We start from the raw sequence: 14,142 nt of genomic DNA on the forward strand, positions 1-14,142 counted from the left end.
AGCATTATAACCAAGCATATAATCAGAAGAGTGGTGAAGTAAAGCACACTTTTTTGATCTTTGTGCACTTTAGAAAATCAAAGAGATCACGTACATGCACTCAGAGGGCATTATGGCTGGAGAGTTGAAGCACGGCCCTTTGGCGTTGATCGACAAGCATATGCCAGTCATCATGATCATTATGAAAGATGCCTGCTACCAAAAGTGCCACAATGCCTTGCAGCAGGTCACGGCTAGACAGGTAACAATCATCAGACTTTAGATCATGTGAAATCTTAGAGATAATGATATAGATATGGAGATAATGTGATTAAACAGTTCACCAGTAATAGCCTATATGCTACTGTCTAAAAGTTTGGGGTCGATAGGATTTAAAAAAAAAAAAATTTTAAGATGTCTCTTATGCTCACCAAGTCTGCATTTATTTGATCAAAAATACAATAAAAACAGTAATATTGTATTATTTAAAATAACCTTTTTCTATTTTAATATATTTTCAAATGTAATTTATTGCTGTGATGGCAAAGCTGAATTTTCAGCATCATTACTAATAAATAGTTAAAAAATCATACATTGTGATTTCTGGATTTTTTTTTTTTTGATTATGTCTCTCACAGTGGACATGCACCTACGATGACAATTTCAGACCCCTCCATGATTTCTAAGTGGGAGAACTTGCAAAATAGCAGGGTGTTCAAATACTTATTTTCCTCACTGTAATATCTTTAATATTCTGCTTTATATTTTTGTAGAAAACCTGATACTTTTTTTCAACATTATTTGATGAACAGAAAGTTCAAAATAACAGCATTTATTTGCAAACTTTAGAAACATTATAAACTTATTTACTGTCACTTTTGATCAAATCCTTGCGGAATAAAAGTATAAATTAAAAAAAAAAAATCTTACTGACCCCAAAATTTTGAACGGTAGTGTACATCTACAGATTCTGAAATATCACCAATAATCCAACACTTAGTGATGACTAATATCTTGTGAATATCTTTTAGGGCCGCCCCATCATCATATGCTGCCAGGACGACCCAGAGATCAGTAAAATGGCATATAAGACTATTGAACTTCCTCAAACGGTGGACTGTCTGCAGGGCATTCTCAGTGTCATTCCACTGCAGCTCATGTCTTTCCATCTGGCAGTTCTCAGAGGATATGATGTACGTTTACATTTACATTATTCATTTATTAAAAGTTTTATCAAAAAAAGGCAGCATCCCACTAACTGTCTCGATTTTGGAATGAGTATCATGCTTACTGATTTCCTCTGTTGTAAGTCACTTTTGATAAAAGCATATGCTAAATTTAACAAAACTATTAAAGGCTGAGGGAGTGACAGCGAATTTGACATCTTTCTCTATTCTGACTGCTGTAATCAATCTACATTTTCCCCTCTTTCGGAAAGTCATGGAAACGCTATCACAGGTTTTTTATTTTGCTGTTAGAGCAAATGCAAATACAAAATTATATTTGCTGTCATCTCCCTTTCACCGCTATAGACGTTTACCCAACTATGATGACTTCCGCTTCTGAGAACCCCGGAAATCTGAAAAGGGTCTATACAGAGCTGACATACCTTTTAAATATAACGATTAACTATAAAAAAAGAATATATAATTTGAATAATAATAATAATAATTTTTTTTAATTAATTTGTCACTTCGCATAATATTTACACTTAACTATTGAAGGCAAATGGATGAATCATTTTTGTGTATTTTTATTACATATTATTATTTGTTTGGTTCCCATCAGGTGGACTGCCCAAGGAACCTGGCCAAATCTGTGACAGTGGAGTAGCTCCTCACAGGAAATGTGAACTAATCAAGGTAGAAGAGGAGAATACTGACCACCGAAGTGCAATTACCATTGTGTGTGTTTATGTGTTTGCATCTGTGTGAATGTGGAAGTGTGGGTATTTATGAATTATGATCAAATCCCTAAAGGCCACAAGACCTGAATGGATCCGGTGAGGGGGATGGGGGAAAGTGGGGGTATTTTATTTTAGTGAGATAGTGAGACATAGTAACTTTTGCTACATAAGTGCCTCAGCATCCAAGTGCAAATGAAGGGAACCCCTAAACTGTGCCTTGCACCCTTTTCTCTCAGCTCTTAGCTGAGCCTGAAGGATCACAACTGTCTAATGTTTACCTCTGACCAGGGGCGGTTCTAGGATTTCATCCTCAGGGGGGTTTAAGCCCTCGGTGAGAATATGTTCCAAGAGACCATTGCCTAAGTGGTGCATCTTTAAATCGACACCACTATATTACTATATAGTAAGTCAGAAGTAGCCTACGGTACTTAAATTGGTACCAAGTCAATACAAAATGTTTTCAATGATATAATGATACCAGTCTTTTTGCTGTACAGTTAAAATCAGTACACTGTTTGACTGACAGAAAATGGTTAGTCAAACAGTTATTAGATATTTATTTGCCCTGCCAAAGCATCCACTTGCCTAAATAAATAAATAAAGTTAACGCTTTCATTGATTTTGACTTATGTAAACTTATGATACTAATTTTAGATACTTGTGAAACGTCACAATTCTCAATTCCAATTTACGATCGCAGCAAAAAATTATACTAGCCTAACTAATATAAAGTTCAAACATTAAAGACAAGTAAATAGTCAAATATAAAATAAGAAAGAATAAACCATTAACAAATACACAAAAAAACAAGGATACAAATTAAACACTTTACAGTAGGCCTACTTGTGAATCGAACAACAAAAGAAAAACAGATTATCAATGATTCTGCTTTCACTTTAATACCTAATGATGTCACCTTATATTGACACATCCTGTATTTTGAATTAATAAATGTCTTTATTGTCATTGTACAAGTACAACGAAATTGAAATGCAATCCTTTGAAATGCAATAATCTGATAAAATAAATCTAAATTAAATAAAAAATTAATTGAATAAATAATAAATAACACACCATACCATACACAAGACATCCCGCATTCAGCAGACAGTTGCGCGACTCATATTCAACGTTGCACATAATGTTCAGTTTAAATTATTGCAGTATTTATAACAGATATGGCTTTGGCATAGAAACGGTTAATCTCACATTCAGCAGACAGTTGCACGACTCATATTCAACATTGCATATGATGTTCAGTTTAAGTTATTTCATAACTGTTTACATTTACTATGTACTATGTGACTATGTTTATGTGGATACTCGTCAAAATGGGCATTTTGACTTAATTTTGTGTGTATTTGCTCAAAAAGATGCAAAAGATAACTCAATTTGGTGCAGAAACGATCACAGCACGTCAGTACCGCACCAATTTCTGTTTTGCAGCATCTTGCACTAGAATGGCTTAAAATGACTTGAATGTTTAAACTGACAAGACATAACATGTGGAAATAATCAGCTTTCTAGAGCAAGCACCACTGGCCCGATCATTCAGATTGGTGATTATAGATTCATGGGGGCTGAGACGACAGATAGGTTGGCTGAAGCCTCCCTAAAAATGGCCTAGAACCGCCCCTGCCTCTGACAAACCAAAGTGCAATACCTTAATCTGCACAATTAATCTGTGTATTTAAGAAATGTGCCACCAATCGCAGGAACCAAAGATTTTAGCTATGTTGATTGGGTAAGGAAGTGATACCTAGATGTGGAAGTGCCTGAATGTGCAAGCCAAGTGTGAATTGTTTTTAATTTTCAATAGTAGGAAACACTATTTGTCATTATTGTTATTACATTGCACACATTTGTCTGTACTCTGTTAAAATTATGTCAAATATTCAGATGGAGCAAACAAGTGTTAATCACATGAACTGACATACAGCATTCGATCGCTTTAGAGAAAAAATCATATTAATAACTGGGTTCCACTGGAAGATTTACTGTACTGTTTGAGTTTACTTTGACTGTGAAGCACTCATTGTGGGAACAATCATTGTGTTATTAGACTTTTTTTTTTTTTTTTTTTTTATTATGAATGATTTCAGTGATTTTTATATGATCTATATATGTTGTGCCGAAATGAGATTTCAAACCCTCAGTGTAACTTTTTTGTCTTTTACAGCCTTGCTGGGACAAAATCCTTCGTGATTGTCCCTGTCAAGTTTCAAACATTTATGGTTTAAACATAATTTCCCTGGTATACATAGTTGTCATATACGTCTATTTTAAATCTGTTTTATATTTTTAAAGTTATGGGTTGAGGGTTGTAACATGAAGAGCAGCTGTGACAAAAAGGGCTTTATATTAGTGATCGCTAATAAATCAAATGAAGTGCAACCAGCAACAGTGTCAGTTACTTAAATCATTCCGTGTGATTTTATTGTCTTTTGTTCATTTATTTACTCATTCATTTTCCTACAGATACACTTCTGGAAGTAAAGGTTCAGTGGAGGTCTATATAAAACCCTAGGGTTCTTGACTCAATTTTAAAGAACCCTTGATGCCCAAAAGGAGGAATGTCTTAAATGGTTACATAATACTTGTTTACCAGGTTATTTAAATTTTTTGTCTAGTGATAAAGTATGTTTACGAACTATTTAATTAATACAATTTAATTACAATTAAACTAATTAAAACAAAATTAATTAAATAAAACCAAATCTATAAAATGATCCCATGATGGGAACCCATAAAAGGTTCTATGGAATGGTATGAGGTGCCTGAAAGAACCCCCCTTTAAGGTTTTATATAGAACCTTTTCTTCTAAGAGTGTAGTAATTTTATGATCTTGGGCTTATAGATCTGCAGGATGCCTGAAAGATAAAAAAAAAAAACAGTTCTATAATTTTATACAAAAAGTTGTACAGTCACTTAAAGTTACAGAAACATAATCGGCTGTTTATTCCATTTTAAATTGGCTTGTATCAACGCATGGCTTTTCTGTGATCCTGTTTCTCTTAGTCTGCTTGAGCCCGTCTCTAGAGTGAAGTGCTTTATCTACCTTCCACACCAGCTCAACGTCATACTGCCATCTGCATGTTAAAATGAGCTCAGCTGTTCCTTTCTGGGGTTTTACTAGTTAAAGGACTGCTATTTGGCAGTGTTAAATTTGGCAGTTTGGAGCATTTAGTAAATTATTAAATTAGTTAATTAACTGAAATGAATTTGTATAGTTATATATATCCCAGAATAAATATAGCTAGTTTAAATAGTATATTCATTTTTTATGCATTTATTCATATAATCATATAAATACAGTCTTGTATTTATAATAAAAATAACAATGTCCTGATGAAAATGGTAACAGTAATAATACAGAATAATTGCCTTTTGAAACATTCCAGTCTAACTTGGCACACAACTTATCAAACGTCTTTCCAGTTGTGGTGGGAATTGTGGGATGTTTAACTTCTCTGTAAATCTCCAGTCAGCTCTCATCTAGTGTTGCTTTCCTCAACGAAAATTATGACGAAATATTGTCGTCAACGAACCTTTATCACCTGACGAAAACGAGACGAGACGTAAATGCTCGTCATGTGACGATGACTAAAATACATGTAGCCTATAATGCAATATCGTTGACGAATAAAAACGAGACTATGTGGTTTACAAAATAAAAACTATGCTAAAATGTCTCTTCATTTTCGTTGACCAAAACGAGACGAGACGAAATGTTATAACGTCACGACGAATGAGAGAGTTGTGCGTGAACCCATAGCTTTGTCGGGTTTAAATTCTGGTTTGCGATCTGGTCACCCGATTATCAGCGAATTTAACAATATTACTCCATTAGTTATTCTATTAAAATGTCTCATTGATATATTTGACACATTCATAATCATTACTTTTGCCGGTTCTTTGTGACAGCTGTTGTGCGTTATTGGCAGCGTCACCCTCCGGTTACATGAACGCGTCACCGCATCAGCACCAGAACATGGATCCGAGATTTTATTTTAGAGAATAATCGCACAACCTATTCGATATTCTATAATTAAATAAACTAATCGAATATCCAAAAATCGTGACTCATCCCTGCATGGAATCTCTTGTTTCTTTTCCCAAATCTTCACTCACGTCTCACCAGTGGCGGTTCTAGACCACAGTAACTGGGGGGGCCAGGCAGGGGCCACTTGTGTTTTTAGGGGGCACATCTTTAACATTCATCTTAACCTATTTTCAGTATTATTTCAAGTCATTTTTCACCATGTCATGCATGACTGCAATCTCTAGAAAAAGCTAATAAATTATATTAGCTAAGCTAATAAAACAATTTCAATTCAAATTAATGTTTCATTATGTTTAATTGTAGTGTGATATAATGATCAATAATAACACATTTTTAGCATCTAAGCACATCTAGGCACTTTTTTACACCTGGGGTGGGCGATATGGCAATAATATCATATCACGATTTTTTTTCAGGAAAATCACGATTTTATCACGATTATTTTTTCATGTTGGTTTTACTATTTTGCATGTGACTGAGCATTACAGCCAAACTAATGTCCCTATTTTAAAAACAAAGCCTTATAGGTAACAAAATATAAAATAAAAAAGAATGGCAGACATTTAGGCCAAAGTGGCGAAGATAAAAAATCTTTGTCATTATTTTCTTTGTTATTAAAAATTATGAACAGAGATACATATTACACATACACAACTTAATATACAAATGAAATAAACAGTGCTTTATTTTTTCAGCTATAGGTGTATTTAACAGTAGAATTGAAGAAAGTAATTAAATAAACAAATATGAAAATAAAACACAACAGACTTAAAGTTCTCAGTCAAGAGCAGTGAATGATTTCCTCTGTGTGTTTTGTTGTTTTATTAACATTAAAGGGATAGTTCTCCCCCAAAAAAGTCATAATTTACTCTCTTAAGTTGTTTTAAATCCGAATAAGTTTCTTTCTTCTGTTGAAAATAAACGTTATTTGAAAGAATGTGAGTAACCAAACAGTTGATGTACCCCTGTGACTTCCATAGTATATTTTTTTCCTACTATGTATGGAAGTCAATGGGGACCAGCAACTGTTTGGTTTTGGGTGAACTATCTCTTTAAGGACAAGCGCCAGCATGTTTATTATTAGGGCTACTGTCTCTTTAAGAACTGCACGCGACGCGTCTAATATACACGCATATGACAAGCAGATTTTAATTAATTTTCTCTGTTTGCTTTCACTTTAGACATAACCAACTTTGTTTATGTAAACATTGTCTGTATTTGACAGTATTAGCGCAATATAAGACTCAAAAGATAACTTAGTCCAGTAACAGGCTTTTAGTGCATGTGCGCGTCGAGTGTACGCGCTCAGTAAAGCGCATATTTGAACAGCGCATCAGCAGCGAATGACATGTTTAACCGGCAAGGCTTTAAAGCACATGCAAATAATGAACTTTTGTGAACTGCAGTGTCCCGTTCCTCTGCGTTAACATTTGATGTGAATATACGTCGTGCTGCAGTGTAGCCTAGATGAAGGCGCCGCAACTGATAAAATGCGCAGTTGTTTGGTGTGATTTTACGATTCCAAATTTAGGGGGGCCAGAGGGGGGGCCAAGCTTGTTGACACAGGGGCACTGGCCCCCCCTGGCCCCCCCTGGCCCCCCCCTAGAACCGCCACTGCGTCTCACCCATTTTCTAAAGGGATTATAAACGTTTCTTCATTGGTTCGCTTTTAATTAGGCCTATTCGTATTCTTTACTGTGGTAAAGTAGAAAAACGCTGTAGGCCTAGGACAGATAGCCTACATTTGTACTTGCATGACAAATTCTTTTTAACACAGTTTGTGCTTGTTATATTAGACATAGGGCGCCTCAAGGTTAGTTGTAAAGCGCGTTTCACACGCGCGGGTGATTTTTAGTTTCACTTTCTCTGGCAGCGCAATCTCAAACATAGCCTAAAAATCTCGCCCTTGTGGAGGATAAAATTCGCTCTTCAGACCAATTTACATCAAGTAGAAAACACGAAGATATAAAGAGATCGGTGGTCTCTTTCCTGCTCGTGTACCACATCCCTCTCAGAGCGCAGTGGTAGGCTATATCACGCGTTTTTGTGTGGAAATATAAAACGAGTTTTTTTTTTTTATAAATTGGACCGCGGTAGTTGGTCCATGGTACCGCGGTCGCGGTGGTAAAAAAAAAACTGCCACCGTCACAGCCCTAAATATGCTAAATATAATAAGATAACCTTGTTTGAAATTCTATATTGACTGGGTTAAATATAATTGCATTACTAAAAAGAGACTAAAATACAATTTTCATTGACTAAAACTAGACTAAAATGTCATCAGTTTTCGTCGACTAAAACGATACTTGGTTACTCACGTAACCTCGGTTCTCTCTAGAGAGGGAACGAGTATTGCGTAAGCTCTGCTTACGCAGCGGGAAAAGCCTTCTTTTCTCGAGATACTGAAACCAAAAATTATCCTTAATTTCATATATTGTCAACGCAGTGCGGCTGCAGGCAGCTGAGCTAGAGCGGCATACTGCGCGCTCATTGGCTGCCGCGCGGCAACTGCTTAAGCCTACCAGTGAGCCTGGCGTGACGTCACGCCCAATGAGGGCGCGCGCGACCTCGCGCGTCACAGCCCGCCAGAATGGGCGGCGTCAGAGCGTATATAAGGAAGGCTCGTAGGCTATATTCTCTGTTTTCTGTCGACTGAAGCGACGCGAGCGATAGGCTCAGCACGGTCAGGGAACGCAATACTCGTTCCCTCTCTAGAGAGAACCGAGGTTACGTGAGTAACCAAGTATCGTTCTCTTACGAGAGGTTCTCTCGTATTGCGTAAGCTCTGCTTACGCAGCGGGAACCCTTTGTCCACGCCGTGCGAGCCTAACAATCACATATGACTCATAGAAAAACATAGAGGTGATTAAACAGGTGGCCAGCGGTGCGGGCCAACACATGTTCATAAGCACACATAGGGAAAAAACACAGAACGGCACTGCCGGTTCATGTTAACTGATACCCTGAGCGTGCAGCTCAACAGACAAGCTAATCGGAAATACAGCCTGACCCTTGGGCAGGACACGAATCACGACTAGACTGACAGAAGTTTAGCCTGCATAGCGGGAACTTCCAGGTTATAAAACCTAACAAATGTGGAGGGGGACGCCCAGCCCGCCGCCTTACAAATGTCATCAATGGAAATCCCACTGGACCATGCCCACGATGAGGCCATGCCTCTGGTGGAATGAGCCCGTATGCCTAACGGACATTGCAGGTCTTTTGACGCATAAGCTGCTGCAATAGCGTCTACTATCCATCTGGACAGTGTCTGTTTCGAAGCGGCGCGACCCTTGGTGCGCCCGCCAAACGAAACGAAAAGCTGCTCTGAGAACCTGAAGGCTGCAGAGCGCGTCACATAACACCTTAACGCCCTGACCGGGCAAAGGCAGTTAACCCCTTCCTCACTGCTGGAGGACGGCAGAGCCGATAGGGTAACGACCTGAGTCCTGAAGGGAGTGCCTAACACTTTGGGGACATAGCCGTGCTTCGGTTTGAGAATGGCTAACGAGTCGTTAGGTCCAAACTCGAGGCACGACGCGCTGATGGACAGCGCGTGTAAATCTCCCACACGTTTAACTGAAGCCAGAGCTAGCAGAAAAACGGTCTTAAGCGTCAAGTATTTCAACTCCACTGAGTCCAAAGGCTCAAAGGGATGCGCTTTTAAGGACTCCAGGACCAGGGACAGGTCCCAAATAGGAACCGTCGGGGGCCGTGGAGGGTTCATTCTCCTGGCCCCGCGTAGAAAGCGGGTAATGAGTTCATTTCTGCCCAGTGCACGGCCGCGCGCCGACTCAGCGAACGCTGCTATGGCCGCGACATAAACCTTGAGCGTGGAGGGGGACCTGCCCGCGTCCAACATCTCTTGGAGAAATTTCAGTACCTGTGGAACTCCACAGGTTCGAGCATTAGAACCCGTATTCACACACCACTTGTTAAACACTGACCATTTAGACGCATAGAGCCGCCTCGTCGAGGGGGCTCTGGACTGCGTGATCGTGTTAATTACCCCTTCTGGCAAGCCAACGAGTAATCGTTGATTATCCACGCATGCAGAGACCAGTGCTCTGGATGGGGATGCAGAATCGAGCCTCGGGCTTGAGAGAGGAGATCTCTCCTCACCGGAATCGGCCATGGGGCTGTGTCTGCCAGTCTCATTAGCTCGGGGAACCATGGTTGGTTTTCCCAACGCGGGGCTATGAGGAGCACTGCGCAGTTCAAACTCCTGATCCTCGCTAGCACTTGAGGTAGCATCGAGATCGGTGGGAACGCGTACAGCGGGGCGCTGGGCCAGGTCTGGGCCAGCGCGTCTTCCCTTTTCGAGAAGAACCTCTGGCACTGAGCATTCTCGCTCGTGGCGAAGAGGTCGATCTTCGCTTCGCCGAAACGACGCCAAAGCGTCTGTATCGTCTGGCGGTGTAGAGACCATTCCCCTGGGGGAACGTTGTCCCTGGACAGTCTGTCCGGGCCGTCGTTCAAACGACCGGGTACATGAGCTGCCCTTAGGGAGCGCAACGGGCCTTGAGCCCAGGATAGGAGGCGCTCTGCGAGCGCGCACAGGGTTCTGGATTTGATTCCACCCTGGCGGTTCACGTACGACACCACTGACATGTTGTCCGAGCGAACTAGCACATGGTGTCCCCGTATAAGCGGTAGAAAGTGCTTCAACGCTTTCTCGACCGCCAGCATCTCTAGACAGTTTATGTGAAGGTCTTTCTCCGTATTCGACCACGGGCCGCAAATCGGACTGCCTTCGTGAGTCGCTCCCCAACCCATGTTGGACGCGTCTGTCGAGATCACTTTGCGGTGTGCGATGGTTCCCATCGACACTCCCCGCTGATACCATTCGGCCGTCAGCCAGGGCTGCAGGGCTGTAACACAGCGCTGAGTCACTCTGATTGGAGTACGGCCTGAAATCCATGCTTTGCGGGGCGTCTCCGTTTTTAGCCAGCGTTGAAGCGGACGCATTCGGAGTAAACCCAGCTGCAGGACAGCTGCTGCTGATGCCATGTGGCCCAGCAACCTCTGAAAAGTTTTCAATGGAAAAACTTTTCCCTCCTGAAGGGAGGCGGCGAGGTGTCGAACACAGCGCGCGCGCTGTGCGGACAGTCTGGCTGTCATTGCCGCCGAGTCCAGATCTATACCCAGAAAAGTGATAGACTGGCTGGGGGCTAAAGAGCTCTTGTCCCAGTTCACGGAAAGACCCAAGCTTTGCAGGTGACCGAGAAGCGCTTCTCTGTGGGAAACTAGTTCCTCCGCCGAGTGCGCTATAATGAGCCAATCGTCCAGATAGTTCAGGATTCGCATTCCCCTCGATCTCAGGGGTGCGAGAGCCGCATCCATGCACTTCGTAAATGTACGGGGTGCTAGGGATAGGCCGAACGGCAGGACGGTGTACTGATATACCTGGCCGTCGAAGGCGAATCTCAAGAATGGCCTGTAACGGGGTATAATCTGAATCTGAAAGTACGCGTCTTTCAGGTCGAGAGATATGAACCAGTCCCCCGGGCGAATCTGCGCGAGGATTTGACTGGTTGTGAGCATTTTGAACGGCCGTTTCATAAGCGTTTTGTTCAAATATCTCAGATCCAATATAGGTCTGAGTGCTCCGCCCTTCTTGGGTACGAGGAAATAGCGGCTGTATACGCCTGCCTCGGAACCCGGAGGGAGAACCCGTTCTATCGCCCCTTTGCGCAGCAAATTCGCTATTTCTGTGTGAAGCAGATGCGCTGCATCCGCTTTCACTGTAGTCTCGGCCCGAGCGCGATAGCGCGGAGGGCGGCGAGCGAATTGAAGCGAATAGCCCTTTATCACTGTGTTCAGTACCCACTTCGACACACCCTGGATAGCTTTCCATGCATTCGCACTCATAGCTAGGGGTCGAATCGCCTCTGACTCTCGCCCGTCGCACAGCGCGGGACGGGGAATCTGTGGCGGTGTAAGCGCGAATCGCGCAGTGGCAGTGAGGGGGAACGGGGGTTCGCAGATGGCGGCAGCCGGCTGAACAGCGCTGTGAGAGAGCGTTTTGTGAGACGGCTCGCGGCGCAGAAGCGGGGCGGGCTCGTGCATGTTTATCGGAGAGTGTGCGTGCTGTAAAGCGGGCACAGAGCTCTTTATTATCACACAGCCGGTGGCTGACTTGTGCGTGTGTACATGAGGGTGCGCGCGCTGTGTAGCGGGCACAGGGCTCTTTATTAACACACCGCCGGTGGCTGGCTCGTGCATGTTTAGCTGAGAGTGTGCGTGCTGTGTAGCGGGCACAGGGCTCTTTATTAACACACAGCCGGTGGCTGGCTCGTACATGTTTAACTGAGAGTGTGCGTGCTGTGTAGCGGGCACAGGGCTCTGTATTAACACGCGGCCAGTGGCAGAATGTTCCGTTACCCAAGCGTGTGAGACAGAGCGAGCACTGTGTAGGTGTGAGCACTGAAGTGTGGGCACGTGACCTACAGTTATCACTCGAGCGGCCGTAGCGCGCTTTATGTGAGTGCACTCTGTGGGGTACACAGGGGAATTTGTGCTTGTGTGTAGTGATGAGCACTGGGAAGTGGGCATGTTTACTACACTCATAACACTGACGGCGTGAGCCGTCTGACCAGACATTACACTCTTTATTCGATTTATCTGGGTCGCCGTAAAAACGGCGTTTGTGTGCAGGCGAGAGAGTTGCGAAACTGGCTCGTTGGCTGCTGTGGGCACTACTGCAGTAGCCTTTGACAAGGGGACTGGCAGAGGGATACATCTTAGTTTTGACGGTGGTCCGGCCGCGGCGGGAGCCGCCCGTCTTTTCCTCCCGACGGGTGCTAGGAGGACTTAGCAGGCTCGGGCTTCAGCGTTACCTTAGGCCGAGGCCCACGCGGGGGCGGCGGCCTGTGCTGGCTGGTGGAGCGGGACCTGGGGCGGCCGCGCTGGCGCTGCTTAGAGTCTGGGGGTCGAGACGGCCGCTGTGCGGAGCTGCGTGCAGGAGGCTGGCTAGAGCGGCCTGCAGCGGAGCTCGAGCGGCGGGGCAGGAAGAGGTTCATGGCCTGTGACGCTTTCTGTACCTCAGAAAAACGGTCCACGAGGCCGCTCACTGCCGGGCCGAAGAGACCAGTAGGCGAGAGCGGGGCGTTCAGGAAGACGGATCGCTCTTGTTCCCCCATATCGGCGAGAGTTAACCAAAGGTGGCGCTCGATGACGGTCAGCGAAGCCATGGATCGTCCGATCGCTTGGGCTGCTGTTTTAGTCGTGCGAAGGGAAAGGTCCGTCGCACTGCGCAGGTTGGTTAGGGCCGATCTGTCCAGTTCTCCCTCGTCAAGCTGGCGGAGGAGGTCCGCCTGGAGAACTTGAAGGACCGCCATTGTGTGCAGAGCTGAGGCGGCTTGCCCAGCGGCGGAGAAAGCGCGGCTGGCGAACGCCGAAGTAGTCCTGCAGGCTTTGGACGGGAGGGCAACCTTTGAGCGCCATCTCGCGGATGGGGGGCAAAGATGCGCTGCAACCGCCTGTTCGACCGGTGGAATCCGGTCATACCCCTTCTCCGTAGCTCCGTCCACGCGGGAGAGAGTCGATGAGGCCGGAGAGCGGAGTCTGGCCGAAACTGGAGCGTTCCAGGATTTAGAAAGCTCGTCGTGGAGCTCAGGCAGAAACGGCGCCGGTCTAGACGCTGGAGCCTGGCGACTGGTGGTCAGGAAGCATCCATCAAGTCTGTTAGGCGGGGGTACCTCCGGCGCAGACCACTCGAGGCCCAAACGCTCGACCGCCATAGTGGGGAGGTGGAGAAGCTCGGCCTCCACTCCGGCGGGAGCCCTGCTGGAAGCTCTGGTGGAGGAGGCGGATCGGGCGGAGCCGGACCACGCCTCGCTGTCCGACGCTAACAATGAGCATGTGTCCAGCCGATCGTTGTCGTCCGCTTCATCCGCTGTGTCGACGGCATCGAGGGCGAGAGCCGTCGGCTGCGCGTCGGGGAGCGGGGGCGGAGAGGGAGAGAGCGAGGCTCGCGGGAGAGGCTCCGGCGAGGCCTTGGCTCGTGTCTCAGGCTCCGGTGGGCGTTGTGAGCGGCGTTTTTTCTTTCGCGGCCCAGCAACGGCAGGAGCGGCGTCTGAAAAGAGGGCGAGTCGAGCCCGCAGGGTCGACATCTGCAGCTCTTCACAGCATTCGCAGCCGCCCGAGGAAAACGCGACGACTGCATGATCCCGTCCCAGGCAGAGAGCGCAGA

The 14,142-nt window shown here is 44.5% G+C and overlaps 1 protein-coding gene across 1 annotated transcript in view; it reads left to right on the forward strand.

The window, feature by feature from the left end:
* Positions 1-4,286, forward strand: part of gfpt2 (glutamine-fructose-6-phosphate transaminase 2) — a 29,145-nt gene extending 24,859 nt beyond the window's left edge. The window contains exons 17-19 of the mRNA XM_084136684.1: positions 74-241; positions 1,011-1,172; positions 1,768-4,286. Coding sequence (XP_083992810.1) covers positions 74-241; positions 1,011-1,172; positions 1,768-1,812 — 375 coding nt within the window. The 3' untranslated portion in view covers positions 1,813-4,286. The remainder of the gene's footprint in view (positions 1-73; positions 242-1,010; positions 1,173-1,767) is intronic.
* Positions 4,287-14,142: the final 9,856 nt, after the last annotated feature.

Source organism: Abramis brama (assembly GCF_963993115.1).
Source record: "Abramis brama genome assembly, chromosome: 15".
NCBI lineage: Eukaryota > Metazoa > Chordata > Actinopteri > Cypriniformes > Leuciscidae > Abramis > Abramis brama.